This window comes from Acanthopagrus latus, chromosome 10 (genome assembly GCF_904848185.1).
Source record: "Acanthopagrus latus isolate v.2019 chromosome 10, fAcaLat1.1, whole genome shotgun sequence".
In the NCBI taxonomy this organism is placed as follows: Eukaryota; Metazoa; Chordata; class Actinopteri; order Spariformes; family Sparidae; genus Acanthopagrus; species Acanthopagrus latus.
The window spans coordinates 20756211-20780455 of NC_051048.1; the positions used below are offsets into that span (position 1 = coordinate 20756211).

The following is a 24245-nucleotide window of genomic DNA, read 5'->3' on the forward strand; positions in this document are numbered from 1 at the left end:
TAATACAACACAAAGGTGTAATTCCAAGGCCTGAAAAGGTATAAAAACACTGATCGAGTCTGTAGTTGTTTTTAAGTTAACTTCACTTCAAGTCACTGGCTGGAGACTGCTGAGCCTTGAGGAGTGTGAATTGCTCTGTAGACCACATCAAAACGTTGGGGGTGATGTCTTCTCTTCAACACAATTCCTTCAAGGGGGTCTCCGAATTCCACCCTCGTGTCTTAGCAAACTTCCAAACACATCCAAAGAGATCTGGAAACACTGACATCAAATCAACTTGGGCTGCCTCCTTGGCACTGCAAAGGAGAAGGAACATGTTGTTACAGTATTAATGTATTAAAAACATTATACAGAAATGTTTGACAGACAGTTTGTGAAAGACACCTCTGACCTCATGGTCCAGGTGGATATATAGGTGGATAGTATCAACATGTAGTGGAATGTAATAGACATTATTAAGACGTGTCTTAAAGATGTACTTCTTTGTCGTTTAAAATGACTGAACCACATAGCTCTCTTCAGTGTTTATAAATTATGAAGAACTTTAGTGACATTTTAAGGCCCTGCATCACTTTTGACTCACTAGTGCTCATGAAGGTTTCGGATGAAGCGCAGTAATCCCAGTATGTGGTCAGGATAGGCTTTGTTCTTGCCCTCCATCTTCTGGACCAACTCTGGTGGAAACTGCAAAGGAAAATATTATTAAGAATGAGTCATACGTAAAACATAACATAAAGCAGAAATAACAATTACAGAAGAGACAGTTGTTATATTGCAGTCACCTTCCTTTTCCACTGTCTGAAGGATCCATCCCCAGCAAATCGTTCCATTGAAGAAATTGTTTCCGGCGCAGCATTTGAATACTTTGCCACCTCCTCCCTGTTGCCAGTCCGTCTCAAGTATTCAACTCTCCTGAAAAACAGTTCAATTTTGATATTTGAATTGTAAAATAAAGAGAATTTAAAAAGTATCATACAATAATGATTGAAAATTGTCTTGTAGATTGAATTTGAAAAACCAGCAGTTGTCAAACCATATTTTATAACCCTAACAAGACATAACAGGGATTTTTAAACAAATCTGCCTACATGACTGAACATGCACATTGTTTAGCATGTGGGCGCTCTTAATATTGAATTTTAGTATAATATTGCGCTCTTTTTAAAAAAAAACAAAAAACTTTTTAAATGAAAAACAAACAAAAACACTGACATGTAACTATTCACACAGAACAGGTACATCAGACAGGGTTATCTACAGCAAAACACAATGACAGGTTTTGTACAAAACAAAGGGCTGGCAGAAAACAGGCAGAAGGGTCTGATCCAGGGTCTTTACGGGACTCACAGTTCTCCATTAGAGTCCACAGTGACACAAAATACCTTCCTTCGTACAGTCCCCAAGGTCACCAGTAAAAAGCACAATTCCACACAGAATATACATTTAGTGGTAAGCTCACCTCTTATCTATGCAGTCCCTCCATTTCTTCCAATATTGATCACCTTTTTCAGTATTGTGTCTTAGGGAAAATGTTAACCTTTCCATGTTGTGAATTTCTTCAATTATTCATTTCCTAGTTATTGCCTTTTTACTACTTGCCACTACTAGCTGCAGTAGGTATCAGTAGGTATATTTATTTCAGTTGGTATGTTGCCTAAGTATATGACTCTGAAACTAAGATCAAGCTGCAAAATGATCATTGATTTGATTGCTGATGTAATAGCTTCCCAATAAGATGAAATAATGGGAGATTCCCAGAATATGTGAAAGTGGCCAGCTGACATGTTGCCACACCTTCTCCAACATCGTCCTTGATCTGGATCATTGGTCTGTAAACTTTCTCAGAGATCTAAAAAAATCTTACAGTGCTTTTCCAGATGAATTCCCTCCATAAATCTGAGCTGGAGGTGGTGGACAATGTCCTACAGATATTTAGCCAATCATCTTCAGTAAACTGTGTGTTATCTTCTTTTTCCCCATCTTGATTTAATGTACATCGTGGAAAGACTTCTGTCCTCCTGTAGAGCTGAATAAATCCTTGAAATCAGTCTTCTGCTTGAATTTCCTTTGTAAGTATTGACAAATATCAATCCATTCCTCACTCCCCTCATCTCTCAACTGGAAATATCTGAAGAGATCCTGTTTCTCCAAATTGTGCTTTTCCCTGAGATACACAAAGGAAACTAGACCAGCATTAGTAGAGATTTTGCAATATGAGGTAATACCCAGTTTTGTCCATTGTGTAAACCTGCTGTCCAGCTCGGCCGGTGTGAAATCTGTATCAAATGCTACCCAGCGTAATAGTCGTGCATATCTGTCATACCTAGAGTCTTTGAGGATTTTGTCCCATCTGTTCAGAAGGGTTGCAATCCAATTACTTTTGTTTGTCTCCCAGCAGGTACTTGTCAGGTTGAGGTTTTAAAGGGGAAAGACTATAGAAAGGGGAGGTGGACCCAAACGCAGTTACACACGGGAGGCGAGGATAAAGGGAACAAACAAATGGCGAGCTTTATTAAAAAAAAGCTGATTACAAAAAACAAAAGCTGACAAAACAGGGCAAAAGAGCAAACAAGAATGAGACAAAGTAGCAAAGCAAAACCAGCAAGTCAAAGTAGCAACGAAAGAAAACAGCCAGACAAAGTACAAATCAAAAAATCTAAATTCAACTCAAACATGGAAAACTCAAAACCAAAAACATACCAAACGGGACAGGAGCGGGGACAAACAGAAAACAGAAAACAATGACCAGGCAAAGAGTGAGGGGAACACAGAGACTAAATACACAGACACTAATGACATGACGAGGAACAGGTGAGGAGAGAGAGGAGGAAGGAAGCCAGGTGTGATAATGAGGGGGAGGAGCACAGAGGAACAGACCAGGAGGGAACAAGACAACAGACAGAGGGAGCCAGAGGGGAGAACATAGGAGAAACTTAAAGGTCACATGAGGGCATGGAAAAATCAAAACATGAGACACAAGGCATGGAAAAAACATAACACAAGACATGATACAAAGATGTGAATCATATACAAGAAACCAAAAACCAGACACAAGAACAAACAGAAACAGGAGTCATGACAGTACTTTTTCAAGAGGGATTTGTCTCCCAACACAGATGGGAGAGGTTCACATTAATATTTTGTTCTAACTCCTTCCATTTTGCTTCACACTCCAGATCACACCAACCGACCTGGAAGCGAAGCTGTGCCGCACTGTAATAATCTTCCAAACAGGGCAGAGCCCTACCACCTTTATCTTTGGGCAGCTGTAGTGTCTGATATCTAATCCATGGTCTTTGATTTGCCCAGATAAAAGTAGATATCATCCTATTCCATTCATTAAATTGCTTTGGTGGATATATATAATAATATGGTGGATAATATATAATATTAATAATAATATTGCACTCTTGACCAAAATTGTGCCAAAAAAATGAAACAAAAATAGAAAGCAGGAATTTAATTCATCGATCAATCTATCTAACATCCAGGTTTACCTCTCAGGTTTCCAGAAGAAGGGATGACTCAAGCATTTTTCCACTGTAGGTCTCTTTTTGGGTTCCTTGTGGATCATCCACTCGATGAGGTCCTTTGCCATCAAATCTGTAATCTGGTTGTCCTTAATTTCACATGGTATTTCACCGAAAGGATGGTGTCCTCCAGAGAGGATATAATAAATCAGCATCCCTGCCATCTTGAGAATTAAGAAAACAGTTACAAGCAGTATTTTCTCCAAGTCATTAATTCGGTTAACATAGCAGTAAAACTGACCTGTATATCAGTAAGTATGTATCGTGTGTTGTCATCTTTAGGTAACCGTTTACTGCTGCCGAAATCAGCTAATCTTGCCCTCCCAATGACATCTGCAGGACAAATCAGGAAGACAACCTCAGATATTACAATTATGTTTCATAATTATAAATTCAAATGTTGTTGCTATATTTTGAATATTTGAACTTTTCTTACCAATCAAAACATTCTGTGGTTTGAGATCACGGTGGACAATTGGAGGATTTTGACAGTGAAGCACTTGTAAACTCTTCAGAACCTGATAGACAAGTTTCTCTTTCAGCAGACCAGCATCACTGTTTCTGATGCATTCTTCCAAAGTGTATTCACAAAGCTGAAGACCAAGATATCCAAAGTTCTCATCCTCTGCAAAGTCAATGTATCGTACAATAGATGGATGATCAAATTCTGGGAGTCGTAGAAATCCCAACTCATTCATCAGAGTTTGATAGTTGCTTTTAGTCATTCTCTTGATAGCGACCTCAGTGCCATCATCTCTCAGCCCCAAGAAGACTTCAGTACCATCACTGCCCTTCCCGATGCGGAATTCTGCATCATTCATATAAATCATGCTCCCAACTCTGGTCACTCTGCTTCCATCAATGCGAACCAGTTTCTCAAATTTTTCCTTCCATCTCTTGCTGATTTTGTGGTGTGAGGGCGTGGAAACTCTTCTTCGGTAAACTGTAAAAAAGACAAAGACATAATATTACTGTTACAACATTTCGAGCCATTTTAAACTTCAGACAAGCTGCGAAGAATTTAGGATGTGTTGTGTAATTCAAATGTGGCACAGGTTGAACTCACATTAATCTATCATTGTGTTTTATCCCTGATCATCTCAATTATCTAATATTAAAGACTGATAAAGCCACTCACCTTCTACTGAAGTAAATAAACCACCTGTTCACAGTGGGCCCTGGTTACGACTTTATGGAAAAGGAACATTTCTGCTAAGGTTTTCAAGTGTTAATTGTCAGTATGTTACAGATATTACATTAGATCACTCACCATTAAATGTACATGTTAACCTTCACTGTTGACCAAATTCATTATTTGGACACATACAGGGTTTAGATTGAAAGAGTATGATATCATGATTTTAGATGACTTGAAAATATGTTGTTCTATCTCTTTTCTTTCTTTTGCTCCGCATTAAAGTAACTGGACTTACTTGGGAATATGCTACTCAACATTTGATCCTCCTCAATTAAATCAAATGTCCTCAGAATCTTCACTGTTGAACAAGTGAAGCATTTGTATGTCAAAGTTTAGATCATTGTTAATGACAGACGTATATGTGCCACACCCTGACCGATACTAACAACAATGTAGAACTTCTTCATTCCCGCTGTCAACCTGAATTCAATGTTCATATAAGGAAATCTTAACAAGGAAGTACAAGAGTAAAAAGTCTCATCTGTAAGTAAAACATTCTGAAGGTAATGATGATACAAACTGATCATCCTCTCTGATAATGAAGAAAGTGTATAAACAAGAATAATCCTGATCAAAAACAGAAAACAGGAAGAGCTGCTCAACTGGAAAATTGTGTCCCTCTGATGTACTTCAGTTTGGGGATCTCATGTAACAACTTGCGTACCTGGCTCAGATTTTTTCACCATTCTGAAAGATTAGTCCTACATTGTAAGTGAACACGTTATTTATAGAAAATTATAGAAAATTCTGTCATCGACTGATGTGAAAATGTTGTGAAATATACTTACAACACTGAAGTAATGACAGTACGAATCGAGCTGAAGCTTTCGCCATCCTTGTGTTGGACTGACTGACTCTTGTTTAATTGACAGCGAAGCCTTTCAAACTTGCATTGCAAAGCTGCTGAACAGGTTTTACTCATGTCTGACAGTCAGACAGGAAACTGTGGTACAATAACTTGACAATAATAATACAATTAAAACAAATATATAGAGAAGTCTTCTTGTCCTTAATTCTTCATTTCACAGCGAATGAGCACCAGAGTCTACAGAGCATGGAACTAGAGGAGATAGAAAAATATAGTTTCATTTATACACTTGTTTTTTTGGCTTACACATTTTGACTATACTAGACACCAATGGTCTTAGCCAATGAGGTCTAGTACCTCTTTTCTCCTGCTTTTAGAGACCAGTCAATTTAAGTCATACAGACTTTTACATCAGAAGTCATTGTGCTTTTTCTTGCTCGCTTTTTCTAAAACTCTGAAGTCCTGAATCATTTTTCATTCAACTTCACCTTCCACTGGGTTCCACTGGGCGACCCAGGGATCCTCAACGTTTGTGAATGGCATTGTAACATTGAAACATTTGAACACTGAAACATTTTTTAACATCCATCTTACATATTTTTGACAGCCATCTGCTGAAGGGCACAATAATTAATAATAAGTAATCCCAGTGTTTGCCTGGGTAGGCTCGGTTTGATTGAAACTGCAACACCTCAAATAATTATCATGAGCTGTTAATAACTGTCTAGTACTGCTGTTCTCAAACTGTGGTGGTATGTGAGCTCCCTCTAGTGTTGCACACAGGAATCCAAGGAACATTTACAGAGAATAAAATACATCAGAAACTTTATTTATAAAATATACCAAGCAACAACCTCGAAAGCTGAGAAATGAAGCCAATGCAGTCCCTCAAATGGCCACTTGAGGCTGGCTCCAAAAGTGAGTCAGTCTCCACTGTATCTCTCCTAACCCTGTTTTTTTCTGTCTGTCTAACTTGTCTCTCACTCTCTCTTCTTGTTCACAGTTAGTAAGATCAAGTCATTCCCCAGAAATGAGGAGGAAGTTTCAGTGCACTACAAATGTGCAGGGTAAAGATAACACAAGCTCCTTAAGAGAGGTTACTCAAGTTAATGCTCTCTCTACACAATATCATGAATATTTTGTCTGCAACAAAGAAAGTATGGAAAGTAATTTATCCTGTGAAGGGAGACTTGATGTTCAGTTAATGTTGCACCATATTACATCAGCCATAACCCCAACATAACCTAACATAGCATAACATAACATAACATATCATAACATGACATAACATATCTTCCAATCATATTTTCAGACATTAATTGCTGCACTCTTACTCATTATGTATTTTTAAAGCAACATTCACTGTAATCAAAACAAACTCAAGAAATAATCAGGATTCTGGAAAGCTCTAATATTTATTGGTAGTTGTAAAAGTTGTAAGTTGTAATAATACATATATATTTTCAATACTATTCAATTAATGAACGTGGTCCCTTCACTTTCTGAGATTAAAACATTTCTGTAAAAGAACATTTTATTTTTTCAATGCAGGCATAAAGATCCATTCAGATATTTGTGACAAACAGGAATTGCAAAGTAAAAAGACTCACATAGTTTAGTTAAATGATGGAAAAATACACACACAATTGTATTATGGTTATTATGGTTATTTTCAGGTAATATTGATGCACCAAGCAGAAAAAAGAACTATAAGTTTGCAACCCACATGGTTGGCTGGTCCAGCTCAAACAAAGCATTATGTTTTTGTTCATATGACATGGCTTTTATATGATCCTTAATATGTAAGATACAACTAAAAGTGTTAGGTAAATGTAGCAAAATAAAATAAGAAGAGTTCCTGATTATGATGATTCTCATGTAAAAGTATAAAATCTTAAAAAGTACAACTTCTATACCATAACAAGTGAGGAGAAAGTCCTCCTTACTGTTACTGTCAGCCTTTTGAAAATAGTTACTATGTTCAACACATATGCAAAACTTTACAGGCTTATTTGACAGGAAACATTTTGACGTGTCACAGTAAGTAAAAGCACAGGTGTGAATAATAAAATGAATCATGACTGAATTCCACTGAGCTGCTTCAGTTTCAGGGTCCTGGTATTGTTCATGCTGGTTCACTGCCAGGTCTTATTGGGACACTTCAAGAGAAAAGAGACACCATGAATATTATTCGTAACATTTCCTTTTAGCGATTATGATATCAGGTGTGAAAAGGCCTCTTGGACCATCTTTGTGCAGTGCTGCTGAGGCCTTGCTCTGGGCTTGGATTGGGACACTACGACTAATGTTGTTCTTTGACACCAGGACTGGTTGTGCTTGGTTGAGACTCTTGCACTGGGACACCCAGGTGCTCCTCGTGTGTGGACAGCATTGTGAACCTTGTGACGATGTCTTCTCTCTGAAACATTTCCTTCAGGGGGATCTCTGAATTCCAACCTTGGCTCTTGGCAAACTTGTAAACACATCCGAAGAGATCAGGAAACAGCTCCATCACTTTAACTTTCTCTGCATCTTTGGCACTGCAAAGGAAAAGGAACCTTTCATTGCAAAGTATTGAAAACTAGCATATATGGGTGAATGACACCAATAACCAAAGTATAACATCTTGTGCTAGTAGACTTAATGACTCCTGCATTGTGTTTTAGCTTTCATTTGTTATGCATCTTCTTCTTTTGAACTGTTTGTGATCGTAATAATAATTCAAGGGAATGTAGTTGACGGATCAGGAATCTAATTTAAATCATGCATACTGCACTGACAGGGCCATCAAAGATAAGGTCTGACAGATAACATTCTCAGTTTCTGGCAGTTGGCTTTAATAGCTGATTATGACATATAGTTGAATTATAACTCCAAGTGCTGATTAGGGCTGCTGTCCAGTGAAATATTTAGAACCAGCGACTAAACAGGATTTGTTTTCAAATAGTTTTGTCAAATGTACTCAAATTAAGTGCCATGTTTTCTTTTTGACTTCCTACATTTAACAGAAAAACTAGGCTTGTTTTTAGTTTGAAAACTCTTTTTCATTTTAGATCACACTACCTTGTTCGGCATGACCCGGCCTACTCTGCCTCTGATTGGCTACATCCTGCCTGACCAGAGGTGAGATGCCTCACTCACAAGTGACAAGTGTGAAAAGGGATGCTGTAGTGATGCACCACATGAGAAAAATTATGTGTTTTTTGAAAATTATGGTTTAAGGTATGTAAACCAATTTTACTAGGACCCCCAAATAAAAGTATGAACCTGGAAATTAGCACAATATGACCTCTTAGCTGAGTTTCACTCACTAGTGCAACCCTTTTTCCACTGTCTGAAGGATCCATCTCTGGCTTACTGTTCAATTGAACAAATCAGTTCCAGGTCAGCATTTTGGCAGTTTGATGCCTCCTCCCTGTTGCCAGTCTTTATCAAGTATTCAACTCTGCTGACAAAAAGTTTATCTTAGAATATATGAATTACAAAACAAACAAAAATATCAATTAACCTAAAGGTTCTGTTCTAATGTTAAGTCACCTCAGAAACTCACTGACATTTGTAACAATGCTGATAATTAAAAATACAGCCTTACAACATAGTTTTACTCAACAGTGTGTCATTCCATATGTCTAGATAATGACACAAATCTTCTGTCATTGCTGTTTATTTGATATTACACATAATATATATATGGAAGCATGAAGTGTGGTGTCTTCAGTATTATTTGGTAGTGAGGGGGTGTCTAATAAGTATGTTATGAATCTGATTTGGTATTGTATTTGATTTCTTATTGCATGATCTTGTATGCAACAGTATATTGCTTGGGCCCTATTGTTTTCCGAATGACCACTTACCACACGTAAGGGCATGTATTTTCCCGCCAAAACATATATTGTACACTGCAGCTATCTAGTTTTTCCTCAGTTGCTAGCTGTTCCAATAACCTCACTAAAATGCTTAAATTCAATCCACTCTGATTGTTAAAAAGTATCTCAACAGAAAGATGGTATTGACACGATCCAGCTGTGATCATAGGAATATTGACATTTTTTGTCTAAAATATCCAAAAATGTAAAACATACTGGAGCATGTGTGGTAGTGTTGCATTCACCACAGGCAGGTAGATGAAAAGGGGTCCTCAGGTACATAGCTGACCTAGCTATTTCCTGATTTAATGAGGCTTATGAAAATATCTGACAGAGTTGACAGAAACTGAGGACACAACTTTGATAGGCAGATTTTTATGGAAAATATTGTTTGTATATACGTTCATTTCATGCATTTTTTTTTTTGATATCTATTCCCCGTCTTTTTCATTTAATTTATATGTTTTCGCAATTGCAGTACTTTTTGAAAGTTTTTTGGGATGGTCAATATTGTGACCTCTTGCTGAGGACAAGTGCAATAACATGGATGTTCTAGCCACAGACCATACATTTAAACACATTTTCCCCAAAAACATAAAAAAGAGTATATTGTAAAAATCACATAGGTATATACAATTCCTTTAGATTGAACTTTGTAAGTATGTCAATCACCAGTTGCACAAAAAACGATGATATGAATTCTAGTACCGAGTTGAAAATAAAATGATGGTTTGAAACACTACTGTGAGAAACAGTTAACATATAGATTTGAAATTTTAGATATGAAACAGTAGCGAGCCTGCTTCATTCAGAAATATATTACCTGAATACCCCCTGAAACGGAAATTGAATTTCTCCTTCAAAATAAACACACAAAGTTAGCGCATATCACAGTGAGAATATGTTAACTAATCCTGCTCTAATTATCCTCATTTAAGCTTTTACGATTTTTTAAACTTTAACGACCTTGGGCTTAATTCCTAATTTGCTATTGGGTCCTTCCATGCCAGCTCACCTAGGGCCCCCAAATTTATGCCATGGATTTTCTGGAAAAAAAATCATGGTGAGCCTTCTATTAGATTCATGGAATGTATAAAATCATATAACTGAACTCCAAATACTTTTTAAGTTCTGAATTTTTGACAGATTCTTCATTCTATTTAAAACCAAATGGCTATTTAAATGAATGGATGTTGTCAAATTCCCAGAATGTCACTTGGATGTTCAGGAAAATCCAGTGACAAATGTGTAATGCATGAGGTTAAGAACACACATACAGAGAATCACAAAAATGCTTCAGTTTAGCTCATGGGTGAAAACTTAAAAACAGGATTTTGCAATTGAATGGATGTTCAATATGATTTTTTTCAAAATCCATGGAGTGAGGTGGAAAAAGTTCTGGATTTTGGGTGAGTTGGCATAGAATGCCAAACCCAAGGACCCATCATGAAATAACAAATATGTAATAGAATAAATTATATATGTTGGGTGCACTGCAAGAGGAGAAATTATCTTAATCTAACACATCTTAAAGTCATATTAAACATAATTATTTAGGCCCTCGAGTTTAAACTTGTTTTATATTCTGAAAATAACTTCCAAAATGCAAAATGCAAAAAATGAAAACAAAATGTGTATGTTGATAAGGTTTATGTGGAAAACTTCTTGCCTTAAATTGGATGAATAAAAAAATCAACTCTGACACAATTGTTCAGTATATGAATTTAATACAACACAAAGGTGTACCAGGGGAGATTTGGTCTTAGCATGTACATATGGGCACTAACATAGTGAAAACTTAAACAGCAATGCCTCTGACACCGCCTATAAGCACATAGGGAAGAGGCAGACAATATGTGTGACTCAGTCAGTGTCATTTCTCTGTCAATATTATAAGAGAGTCTGGAATAATTCCAAGGCCTGAAAAGGTATAAAAACACTGATCGAGTCTGTAGTTGTTTTTAAGTTAACTTCACTTCAAGTCACTGGCTGGAGACTGCTGAGCCTTGAGGAGTGTGAATTGCTCTGTAGACCACATCAAAACGTTGGGGGTGATGTCTTCTCTTCAACACAATTCCTTCAAGGGGGTCTCCGAATTCCACCCTCGTGTCTTAGCAAACTTCCAAACACATCCAAAGAGATCTGGAAACACTGACATCAAATCAACTTGGGCTGCCTCCTTGGCACTGCAAAGGAGAAGGAACATGTTGTTACAGTATTAATGTATTAAAAACATTATACAGAAATGTTTGACAGACAGTTTGTGAAAGACACCTCTGACCTCATGGTCCAGGTGGATATATAGGTGGATAGTATCAACATGTAGTGGAATGTAATAGACATTATTAAGACGTGTCTTAAAGATGTACTTCTTTGTCGTTTAAAATGACTGAACCACATAGCTCTCTTCAGTGTTTATAAATTATGAAGAACTTTAGTGACATTTTAAGGCCCTGCATCACTTTTGACCCACTAGTGCTCATGAAGGTTTCGGATGAAGCGCAGTAATCCCAGTATGTGGTCAGGATAGGCTTTGTTCTTGCCCTCCATCTTCTGGGCCAACTCTGGTGGAAACTGCAAAGGAAAATATTATTAAGAATGAGTCATACGTAAAACATAACATAAAGCAGAAATAACAATTACAGAAGAGACAGTTGTTATATTGCAGTCACCTTCCTTTTCCACTGTCTGAAGGATCCATCCCTGGCGCATTGTTCCATTGCAGCAATCAGTTCCGGGGCAGCATTTGAATACTTTGCCACCTCCTCCCTGTTGCCAGTCCTTCTCAAGTATTCAACTCTCCTGAAAAACAGTTTTTTTTTGGGATATTTGAATAGCAAAATAAAGAGAAGAGACCTTAAAGTATAATACTCATTGAAAATGGCGTTAGAGATTGAAACTGACAAAACAGTGGTTGTCAAAACATATTTCATAACCCCTAACTAGGCATGGCATGGATTTTTACACACACTGTCCGGCACGTGGGTGCTCTATAAAGCATTAGCTGGGTGTGGAGGTCTGCACTGCAGTGTGCTCTGTCTGAACTGCACAACCGGTCAACTTAGAGCTGAAAGGAAGTGGGCAGCGCTTTGCTGCACTCCCAGCTTGATATGTAAAGGACAGAAATGAGTAGGGTACACCAAAGAGTAAAATGTAAAAGTTCCTATAATGTGTATAGCCCACTTCTCGATTATTATCGTTTAGTTGTTATATCTGCTTTTTAGAGGCCTTTAACAAACACCATCTCCAATAAGCACAAGTGATGTACGTGGTCTGCAACAGTGTTTGGAGGGTGTTCCAGGTGAAGTGGTCTTCAAGGGATAATATTTCACCCTTGACCAAAATTTGAGACCAACCAGATGAGTGCTAAAAATTAAATGAAAATAAGAAACAGGAAAATTAATTCATAAATCTATCAATCATTCAGGTTTTCTTCTTTTTTTTAGTATTTTTTTGGCCTTTATTGACAAAGTAGCTGAAGAGTTTGGACAGGAAGCAGGGTAAGAGATGGGGAGTGACATGCAGCAAAGGGACCCGGGCCAGGAGTCGAACCCGGGTCCGCTGCAGAGCCTTCGGCACATGGGTCGCGCGCGCTACCAACTGAGCTATGCGGCGCCCCAGGTTTTCTTCTTTACCTCTCAGTGGTCCAGAAGAAGGGATGACTCAAGCATTCCTCCACTGTAGGTCTGTTCTCTGGTTCTTTACTGATCATCCACTCGATGAGGTCCTTTGCCACCACATCTTCAACATGGTCCAACGTGTACGAACCTTTATGAATGTTGTACTCACATTCAAAGGGAATGTCACCGAAAGGATGGTGTCCTCCAGAGAGGATGTAATAAATCAACATCCCTGCCACCTTGAGAATTAAGATAACAGTTTTGCAACATATGAAGTATTTTCTCCAAGTCATCAACTGAGTTTACATAGCAGTAAAACTGACCTGTATGTCAGTGCTCCGCTTGTATCTTATGGCAGTTTCTCCTGTTAAAGTCTCCCTGGCCATCCAGCATTTAGTTCCTGCTCTGCCTGTGCGACAAGTTGTTTGTCCTGTGGATAACTGTCTACTGATGCCAAAATCTGCCAATCTCGCCCTCCCGGTGACATCTGCAGGACAAATCAAAGAAGACGGACATTAAAATTATAGTTCATAATTAAATTCAAATATTGTTGTTTTTTTTATATTTAATAATTTCTTACCAATCAAAACATTCTGTGGTTTGAGATCACGATGTAAAATTGGTGGATTATGACAATGAAGCGCCTTTAAACTCTTCAGAACCTGTTTGACAAGTTTCTTATTATTAACGTTCTTATTGTCGTCTTTATCTAAACTCAACTCTTTTGTGACATATTCTTCCAGGGTGTCTTCGCAAAGCTGAAGACAAAGATATCCAAAGTTCTCATCCTCTGCAAAGTAAAGGTATCGTACAATGGACGAAATTTGAAGTTCTGGAAGTCGTAGAAATCCCTCTTCAGTCTTCAGCTCCTGATAGTTGCTTTTAGTCATTCTCTTGATAGCGACCTCAGTGCCATCATCTCTCAGCCCCAAGAAGACTTCAGTGCCGTCACTGCCTTTCGCTATGCGGAACTCCGCATCATTCACATAAATCATGCTCCTAATTCTGGTTGCTCTGCTTCTGTCAGTGCTGACCAGCTTCTGTAATTTTTCCTTCCATCTCATGCTGGTTGGTCGCCATCGGTCTGTCAACACTTCTTGTTCTTGTTGCTTTTCCATCTTTTTCTTGGACCCAGGTGAGGCTGTACCGTCCTCACATTCCTGGTTTGGTTTGCTGAAATAACTGTTCAGTCGTCTGAGAACTTCTTTCAGCTTGTCATTGTTGGTCATTTCTGCAGACGTCAGTATGTCCTCAGGCACTGCAGTTATCCCCACTGATGTAAAGATGTCACCCACATGTTCAACTGAAAGTAAGTTTGCAAATACACCATATGTGAAGACTCTGATCTCTGAGGGGTGATTGTCCTGTACAAAAGGAGCAATTTTTATGCATAACTTCTCAACAAAGCTTCGATCCCAGCCATCTGTGCCTTTTGTTTTCTGTGTTATCACATACAGAGTTTGCAGAACAGCTTGACATATATCGGGTTTCACCAATGAGCAAAGGTTGTCCAGCAGTTTGGGGATCACAGCTACTGCTTGCTCATTTGGTATCTCTTCCATTGTACAGAAAACTGCATGCAAACAATCAATTGATCTCTTTAATTCAGTCTTTCGGATGTTTGGAAGACGACTGACTGCACCTGTAACGTAGGTGTTGACATTTTCAGTGTCCTTCAGCCATTTGACACTTCCCTTGCTGTATTTTTCTTTACCTTGCCCAGTAAAATTAAAGAGCATTTCAATAATGGCCAGATGGGTCTGAGGATTCACATCCAACATGTGGCAGTCAAATGTTGTTAACACTTCTTCAGGTGTTTTTCTTCGCATTGCAGTTTCCAGATCCAGGAAGTAGCTAATTTTGCAGGATAATTCATCTCCTTCTGATGCGAGCTTGTGAACCATCTGACATATTATTTCATTGTAAGTAACATGTTCAGGATCTGTGTCAGGTAAGAGTGTCACCAGTGCACCAGCAGAGCTGAGCTTTTTCATGACATCATCCCTGCCACTGATGGCAGCAGTTTGCAGCGGCGTGAATGGCTGTAGTCCACGAATATTCCATCCATCTGGATTTGCTTTCGCCTGAAGCAGTGTTTCCACAAAATCAATTGGTGCATCATGCATTGAGACATAATGCAGAGGTGTGAGGCCTTGTTCCGAATCATTGTCTGGGTCTGCACCCTGCTGCAAAAGGAAAGTAAAAATGTCCCAGTTGTGAGTTACAACAGCAGCAGTCAGTGGGCTTATGCAGTCGTTACACTCTGTGCACGGGTAAATGTCATTAATGTTGTTTTCCTTTAGTAATCTCTTTAGCCTCTTGAGGTTATTGTCAAATACACACTGTATTATATAGTGTGTTTCTGGTGGGGGTGCTGACGGTTGGAACTGTGGGTTGATGTTCATTTCTTTTCTTCAGTGTATCTGTGGAAAAAAAGGTCATAATATTACTGTTACGTTATGTATGAATCATATCATATTCCCTTTAAATCTTACAAACATTGTATTGAGGTGGGGTACAGATCCATCAGAAGCCATTCCACAAAACTACATATAAGTACCAGAAGAAATGCAAAATCACTTCTACACCTTGAAAACTCATCTAACGACTACACTTGTCCAAACTACTAGAACTGCTGACAGCATTAACTACATGTTTGTAACAGAGTGCCGCACCTTTATCTCACTGACCTTTGGAGTTTAAACTTCCTCCTTCAGGTCTGCAACAAGAATTAAACTTTGAATAATCAGAGCTGTGGACTTTCCATTAATAGACTTTGGTGGTTGTACGTACAAGGTGAAATATTGTGTTTTCATGTAAACTTTCATTTTCATGACATCAAATAACCACAAGAGTGGAAACTGAAGGAGAGTAGGTCTACATGACTGTGCTTGTTTAAGGTGAGAACACTGTTTACTCTTTTATTTCCTGAACATTAGTCACTGACTATTCAGTCACCATAGTTTACATACGATCTACAAAGAGTGTCTTATTGGTGAAGGGTTTCAGCACTGGATCCAGCCTTAAAGAATACCTGGACAGGCTGAGGGTGAGCAGGTGAAGGCAGATGTGCTGACTGCTGAGCAGAGAGATGCCAGAGAAACCTGCACATGAGCCAAGCAGAGAAACACAAACACATGAAGAAAACACAAGATACTATACTTGAAGTTTTATCTGGAGAGTCATCGGATGAGACAGGACAATCTGGCACTGACGAGAGGTGAAAACCAGGATTATGTAGAGGCAGTAGATAAGTTTATGAGTCACGGATGTGTCTCTCGGCTACAGCAGTGACACCACACACACGCGCGCACACACACACGCACACACACACACACACAAAAAAAAATGAAATAAAATAAAACTCTTGCTGTGACGCTCTGATGGCCTGTTGACTTGAAATGATATCAGCTTTCTTATACTGAAGAGAGCGATTTCATTATACAAAGACATATTACAACTCTAACTGTAATGTTGACCTGTTCCTGTGGTGATAGTGTATGAAGCAGTATTGTGTGTATGTTGGTAGTAAAGTATGACTGGCAGTTGATTTTCAAAAAAAGGAAATGCTGAACAACATTGTCAAGGTTTCTAGGATAAAAGTAGATGTGAGCACAGAGACCAGATCTGTAAAGGTGCTCTTATAAAAACAAAACAAGGAGCTGAAATGTATTAAAATGGAAACAGACTTGTGGTATTATTGTTTGCATGGCTGTTGCAAAGAATTTGCACCAGACTGCCAGACCGACTGTCAGTCAGCCTCCATTCTTCCAGGAAATGTGGTGCCTGGTGGCAGATAAACTAGCATGGTGACAGTGAGATTTATATGGAGCCGATATAAAAACCAATGGTGTCATTCTTGTAGAGCAGGGCGGCCCGATGTGTGGCCAACGGGCCAAAGTTGGTCAGGCTAAAGGTTTCAGTCTGATACAGAAATTTCTAGCAAAACACATATAATCACAATATAATGTGAAGGTGAGTGTTAAGAAAAATGTAGGAAAATGAACTTACAATGTCGAAGTAGTGTGTCCACTGTAGTATGAATTACGGCGATGGAAACTTGACAAGCTGTGCTTTTGTTCTTCCTGCTTCTGACTCTGTCATGAGACAGGAAAAGACCTGTTTGATAAGGTGGGTTGGGCCTCCACAGGATGTGGGAGGACTTTCCCCTTTTACTCTTTTATTTCCTGAACATTAGTCTCTGACTATTCAGTCACCATAGTCTACATAGGATCTACAAAGAGTGTCTCATTGGTGAAGGGTTTCAGCACTGGATCCAGCCTTAAAGAATACCTGGACAGGCTGAGGGTGAGCAGGTGAAGGCAGATGTGCTGACTGCTGAGCAGAGAGATGCCAGAGAAACCTGCACATGAGCCAAGCAGAGAAACACAAACACATGAAGAAAACACAAGATACTATACTTGAAGTTTTATCTGGAGAGTCATCGGATGAGACAGGACAATCTGGCACTGACGGGAAGTGAAAACCAACCAGGATTATGTAGAGAGGAGATAAGTTTATGAGTCACAGATGTGTCTCTCGGCTACATCAGTGACACCACACACACACACACACACACACACACACACATGCTCTGATGGCCTGTTGACTTGAAATGGTATCAGCTGTCTTATACTGAAGAGAGCGATTTCATTATACAAAGACATATTGTGTAACTCTAACTGTAATGTAGACCTGTTCCTGTGGTGATAGTGTATAAAGCAGTATTGTGTGTATGTTGGTAGTAAAGTATGACGGGCAGTTGATTTTCCAAAAAAGGGAAATTATTCATATATTTGTGTTTGTTTTTAGTTCATTAAGCTTCAGTTTTGGCCCACCAGGAAAAAAGTTTGGGCAGCCGTTCAACACTCAACTTGTTGTGATTAACTAAAGCAAAAAGTTTGTCTCTTGTCAGTTTAACATTTGAATTATCATCATGCAAATATCATCTTTTAGACCCCAGTGTTCTTCCCCGTCACAAACTAATTAACACTTCTTAGAGAGGAACAGATGAACTGTGACTGATAGAGCCAGAGCTCTAATGCTAATGATCACTGAATGATAAAACACATCTTACAATCATACTTTTACACATTTATTTTGATACTCAGCTGACTAAATGTACAGTATACTTTGAGAGTAACATTCAATATGCTTAAAACAAAATCATACTAAAGAATCTGCATGTTGTAAAGCTTGCATATTCCATTATGTTTACAAAAGCAGGAAGATGATCAGGTCACTCCTTCAAATCCAGATTATATTCAATTTACTGCAGTTTTAACACAATAAGGGCACAAAGCCTGGCACTGTCAAAATAAAAGAGAGAAAGATAATAAAGATAAATAGGAAAAAAAAACTCTATCACCCACTTTATTATCAATGTGTTTTGGTTTGTTTTCTTTTATACAGCAGTAACAGACCAGGGTCAAGCTCCTGCTGTTGGAGTTGATGTAGAAATACATCAGGACTCATGATAGCACAAAAAGAAAGGTTGCATTTAGTTAATGTGGAAACATCCAGAGGCTTGTAGACTTGTCTTTGTACTATACAGTTGACTCTGAAGCTCCAGATCAGTGGCAAAATAAGCAAATGTAGAAATTCAGGTGCTGATTTACAACCACCCAGCATCAGGTCTGTTGCATTAATGCAGTTCAATCACATCAACTCAGTTGTGGCAGGACTGTTTCTTTTCTACAGTAAAGACCCTGCTCACTCAAAGTATTGTCACTTTGGAATTGCCCCAGACAGAAGTTGAGATTCTTGAACTGGCCTGCCGACATGATCCTCCTCTGTGGATGGCTTTACAACTCTGGAGAACATCGGTCCAAACATTTCCTTCACAGGTGACCTTAAATTCCACCCTCTGCTGTTGGCAAACAGATAAACACACCCGAAGAGATCTGGAAACATCGACATCAGATCAACGTCGGCCACGTCCTCGGGACTGCAAACAGATGGAAAATTCAATTGCACAACAATTAGATAAACAGTAAAGGAGCTGTCAAAAGCTGGTGTGGCTGTGGAGATCAGTGTGATGGAGGTCAGTAAGAGAGAAAGGATGAAGTCGTTCCAGGAATCAGGTAAAGTTTGTGTTAACATTGACTTTAGCAACAGACACCAACAGCAGCAACCACATGAGGGGGCAGATGATCCAAACAGCAGCAGTACTGTAACATGAAGGCAGTGGAAGTGGGGAGATGGAATGACACATTTCTGACTGAATGTTATCAATAACACCTTTAAGGCCCTTCATCATCTGTAACTCAGTTTGACTTACTAGTGCTCGTGGAGGTTTCGTATGAAGCGCAGGAATGCCAGTGTGCTGTCATCGTATCTGTTTTTGGGATCCATCTTCTTCACCAACTCTGCCAACTGCAGCACCAAAAACAACTAGTCAGTAAGTGGAATTAAGGAATAGAGAAGTTCCACTTGTTGTACAGTTGTCACCTCAGTTTTCCACTGTTTGAACGATCCATCCCAGACACATTTCTCCAACGAAGAAATTAATTCCTGGTCGGCATCTTTCCACTTTTCCACCTCCTTGATGTTTCCGATCTTTCTCAAGTATTCAAGTCTCCTGAAAAATAAAATGTGTTTAAGATGCTCGTTTAGTGAAATAGAAAAAGAGACAATGCGAGGAGTTTTACTAGCCATGTTAGCACAGACGACACTGTTGGTCTGTTGGTCTGTTGGTCCACCATTAACGACCTTAATGACCCCTGAAATGTTCTTCAGTGTCATCATTAAGTCAAATGCTCAATTTGTCCAGTAGTTTGGTTTCTGACCAAATACATACAAAACTAATTCCCATCAACCAAGTTATGTCTGGTTGAGTTTGGTACCAGTTAGTATCTACACTATTAGCATGCTATCATGCAAGACTAAGATGGTGACCATGGTAAATAATATACCTTGTTAGCATCAGCATGTTAGCATCACATAGCATTGACTGAGCATCAAAGTCGACGTATCGTACAATAGATGGATGATCAAGTTCTGGAAGTCGTAGAAATCCCTCCTCATTCCTCAGCGTTTGATAGTTGGGGGTAAAAAGGGAAGACTATGGAAGGGGAGGTGGACCCAAACGCAGTTACCGGAGGCAAGATCAGGGAAACAAAAGGCGAGCTTTATTGAAAAGCTGTTACAAAAACTAAAAGCAGACACACGGGGATGAGAAACAAAGTAACAACCAAAAACAGCATGGCAAAATAACAACTTAAAGGCCAGACAAAGTACAAAGGAAAAAAATCAAAGTTCAACTCAAACATGGAAAAAAATGCAAAATAAATCCAAAACCTACCAAACAGAACAGGAACAGAAACAAGGAGCAGGAACAAACAGAAAACAATGACCGGGCAAGGAGTGAGGGGAACACAGAGACTAAATACACAGACACTAATGACATGACGAGGAACAGGTGAGGAAAGAGAGGAGGAAGGAAGCCAGGTGTGATAATGAGGGGGAGGAGCACAGAGGAACAGACCAGGAGGGAACAAGACAACAGACAGAGGGAGCCAGAGGGGAGAACATAGGAGAACTTAAAGGACACGTGAGGCATGGAAAAATCAAAACATGAGACACAAGACAAGAAAAAACAAAACACATAACACAACAAGACATAGAAAAAAGGACATGAATCAAAACCCAAAAACCAAAAACCAGATACAAGGACAACACAAACAGGAGTCATGACAGTTAGCATCACTGAGAGCAGCCTCACTGAGCCACTCATGGTCATCGACTCTTGTCAGTACACCGAAATAAAAGGTGACAATGAAACTGATGCTACCTCTCAGGTTTCCAGAAGAAGGGATGACTCAAGCATTGCTCCACTGTAGGTCTCTTTTTGGGTTCCTTGTGGATCATCCACTCGATGAGGTCCTTTGCCACCACATCTTCAACATGGTCCAACGTGTACAAACCTTCATCAATGTTGTTCTCACATTTATGAGCTTTGTCACCGAAAGGATGGTGTCCTCCAGAGAGGATGTAATAAATCAGCATCCCTGCCACCTAAAAATTGAACAGATCATTTGAGCAATGAAAGAAGAGTCACTCATCAATGCAGTTTGTGTCTCAGTGAAACTGACCTGTACATCAGTGTTTGACTTGTATCGTATGTCAGCTTCGTCTGTTAAAGTCTCCCTGGCCTTCCAGCATCTTGTTCCTGCACTGCCTGTGCAATAAGTTGTTTGGCCTTTGAGTAACCGTCTGCTGATGCCAAAATCTGCTAATCTCGCCCTCCCATTAACATCTATGGAACAAATCACAAATAAGGTATAATAGTTATACATTTTGAATACTGTTGTTTTCATTCTGAATTTCTGATTTGATTAAATTGCTCCAATACATTTTGAACTTTTCCTTACCAATCAAAACATTCTGTGGTTTGAGATCACGGTGGACAATTGGAGGATTTTGACAGTGAAGCACTTGTAAACTCTCCAGAACCTGATAGACAAGTTTCTCTTTCAGCAGACCAGCATCACTGTTTCTGATGCATTCTTCCAGGGTGTCTTCACAAAGCTGAAGACCAAGATATCCAAAGTTCTCATCCTCTGCAAAGTCGACGTATCGTACAATAGATGGATGATCAAGTTCTGGAAGTCGTAGAAATCCCTCCTCATTCCTCAGCGTTTGATAGTTGCTTTTAGTCATTCTCTTGATAGCGACCTCAGTGCCATCATCTCTCAGCCCCAAGAAGACTTCAGTGCCGTCACTGCCCTTCGCTATGCGGAACTCTTCATCTTTCACATATATCATGCTCCTAATTCTGGTTACTCTGCTTTCATCAGTGCTGACCAGCTTCTGTAATTGTTCTCTCCACCTCTTGCTGATTTGTAGCCATGTGTGTGTATGTGATGACACAGTGGTGTTGGAGTGGAGTGGCTGAACATTTGAGGTTGATTCCACAACAGGAACTGATGTTGGATCAGTTGCATCACTCAAACACTTGTCATTTGGGTCTTCTTCCCTGTCTGATTTTCCATTCTTCTTGTTCTTCTTTTTCTTCTTCTTCTTCTTCTTTTTCCTCGGCCCAGGTGAGGCTGTACTGTCTTCAGCTTCCATGTTTGGTTTGCTGAAATGATTGTTCAGTCGTCTGAGGACTTCTTTTAGATCTTGTAGCATCTTCATATCTGCCGACATCAGTATGTCTTCAGGAACTGACGTTACTCCCACTGATGATAAGATGTTACCAGCATGTTTACATGACAGCAAGTTTCCAAATATGCCGTATGCAAAGACTCTTATGTTCATTAAGTATTTGTTTTGCACAAAAGGAGCGACTGCTTTACAAAACTTCTCAGTGAAGTTCAGATCCCAGCCAGCTGTGCCTTTTGTTTTCTGTGTTATCATATACAGTGTTTGCAGAACAGTTTCACACACATCAGGTCTCTCTTTTAAGCAAAGGGTGTCCAGTAGTTTGGGGACTAAAGCTTGTGCTTGTTCATTTGGTATTTCCTCCACAGTACACAGAACAGCATATAAAGTAATAATTGCATGATTTACATGTTCCTTGGGAATGTGTGGAAAGCGTCTGACTGCTCCTTCGATGTAGGTGTTCAGATTTCCAGGGTCCTTCAGCCATTTAATACTTCCCTGGTGGTATTTTTCAACATTTCGCCCAGTTACAGTAAAAAGAACTTCAATAATGGTCCGATGGGTCTGAGGATCCTCCAACAGCATGTGACTGTCAAACATTTTGAACACTTGTTCAGGTGTTTTACTTTGCACAGCAATTGCCACATCCAGGAAATATCTGATTACTGAGCAGAATTTATCTCCTTTTGATGCGAGTTTGTGAATCATCTGACTTATTTTTTCATTGTGAGTCACATGTTGAGGATGAGTGATTAGTAACTGTGTCACCAGTGCACCAGCAGAGATGAGCACTTTCACAACATCCTCTCTGTCGTTGATGGCAGCAGCTTGCAGTGGTGTGAATGCCTGTCCATTACATCCATCTGGATTAGCTCTTGCTTCAAGCAGTTTCTCAACAAAAAAAAGTGGTGCTTGGTATATTGAGACATAATGCAGAGGTGTTAAGTTTTTCTGGGAAATACAGTTTGGGTTTGCACCCTGCTGCAAAAGGAAAGTAAAAATATCCCTGTTGTGAGTTACAACAGCAGCAGTCAGTGGGGTTACGTAGTCATTCCACTCTGTGCATGAGTAAATGTCATTAATGTTGTTCTCCTTCAATAATCTTTTTAGCTTCTTGAGGTTATTGTCAATTACACACTGTATTAGACGATGTGTTTCTGTTGGGGTTGCTGTCACTTGGAGGTGTCTGATGATATTCATTTCTTTTCTTCAGCGTAACTGTGAAAAAGAAAAGGTTAGAATATTAATGTTACATTATATAAGAATACATATACATTTCTTTGAGAAATTCTAATTCAATCATATTTAAAAACATTGTATTTAGGTGGGTTACAAATCCATCAATAGCCATTCCCTGTACCAGACTACCTTGAAAACTCATCTAACTATTAGAATTGCTGACAGCATTAACTGTTTGTTACAGAGTGCCGCACCTTATGCTAACTGACCTTTAGAATTTAAACTTCCTCCTTCAGGTCTGCAACAGGAATTAAGCTTTGACTAATCAGAGCTGTGGACTTTTCATTAATAGACTTTGGTGGTTGTAGGTACAAGGTGAAATATTGTGTTTTCATGTAAACTTTCATTCTGATGACATCAAATAACCACAAGAGTGGAAACTGAAGGAGAGTTGACATGACTGTGTTTCTTTAAAGTGAGAACACTGATTATTTCACTATATAATTTGATGGTGAGTGTTAAGAGAATTGTAGGAAAATGAACTTACAATGTCGAAGTAGTGTGTCCACTGTAGTATGAATTACGGCGATCGAAACTTGACAAGCTGTGCTTTTGTTCTTCCTGCTTCTGACTCTGTCACGTGACAGGAAAATACCTGTTTGACAAGGTGGGTTGGGCCTCCACAGGATGTGAGTGGACTTTCCCCTTTTACTCTTTTATTTCCTGAACATTAGTCTCTGACTATTCAGTCACCATAGTCTACATAGGATCTACAAAGAGTGTCTCATTGGTGAAGGGTTTCAGCACTGGATCCAGCCTTAAAGAATACCTGGACAGGCTGAGGGTGAGCAGGTGAAGGCAGATGTGCTGACTGCTGAGCAGAGAGATGCCGGAGAAACCTGCACATGAGCCAAGCAGAGAAACACAAACACATGAAGA

At 39.2% G+C, this 24245-nt stretch overlaps 2 protein-coding genes across 5 annotated transcripts in view; both read right to left on the reverse strand.

Annotated features, from left to right (window-relative positions):
* LOC119026808 (serine/threonine-protein kinase/endoribonuclease IRE1-like) overlaps positions 1-24245 on the reverse strand; it is a 25206-nt gene continuing 961 nt past the window's right edge. Inside the window, exons 1-8 of one of the 4 annotated variants that reach the window (XM_037111355.1) lie at positions 17034-17125; positions 16057-16126; positions 13603-15445; positions 13346-13509; positions 13038-13261; positions 12075-12204; positions 584-684; positions 1-296 (exon numbers count right to left, since the gene is read on the reverse strand). In XM_037111355.1, the coding sequence (XP_036967250.1) occupies positions 176-296; positions 584-684; positions 12075-12204; positions 13038-13261; positions 13346-13509; positions 13603-15427 (2565 nt within the window). In that variant the 5' untranslated portion in view covers positions 15428-15445; positions 16057-16126; positions 17034-17125 and the 3' untranslated portion in view covers positions 1-175. Of the gene's footprint in view, positions 297-583; positions 685-782; positions 913-3497; positions 3695-3771; positions 3864-3966; positions 4474-5516; positions 5601-11112; positions 11589-11875; positions 11977-12074; positions 12205-13037; positions 13262-13345; positions 13510-13602; positions 15446-16056; positions 16127-17033; positions 17126-17315; positions 17386-23853; positions 24206-24245 lie in introns of those variants that run through there. The other 3 variants (XM_037111354.1, XM_037111353.1, XM_037111357.1) reach the window with 3 other exon arrangements.
* LOC119026806 overlaps positions 18102-24245 on the reverse strand; it is a 22353-nt gene continuing 16209 nt past the window's right edge. Inside the window, exons 9-12 of the mRNA XM_037111351.1 lie at positions 20815-21038; positions 19473-19602; positions 19303-19397; positions 18102-18969 (exon numbers count right to left, since the gene is read on the reverse strand). Of these exons, the coding sequence (XP_036967246.1) occupies positions 18750-18969; positions 19303-19397; positions 19473-19602; positions 20815-21038 (669 nt within the window). The 3' untranslated portion in view covers positions 18102-18749. The remainder of the gene's footprint in view (positions 18970-19302; positions 19398-19472; positions 19603-20814; positions 21039-24245) is intronic.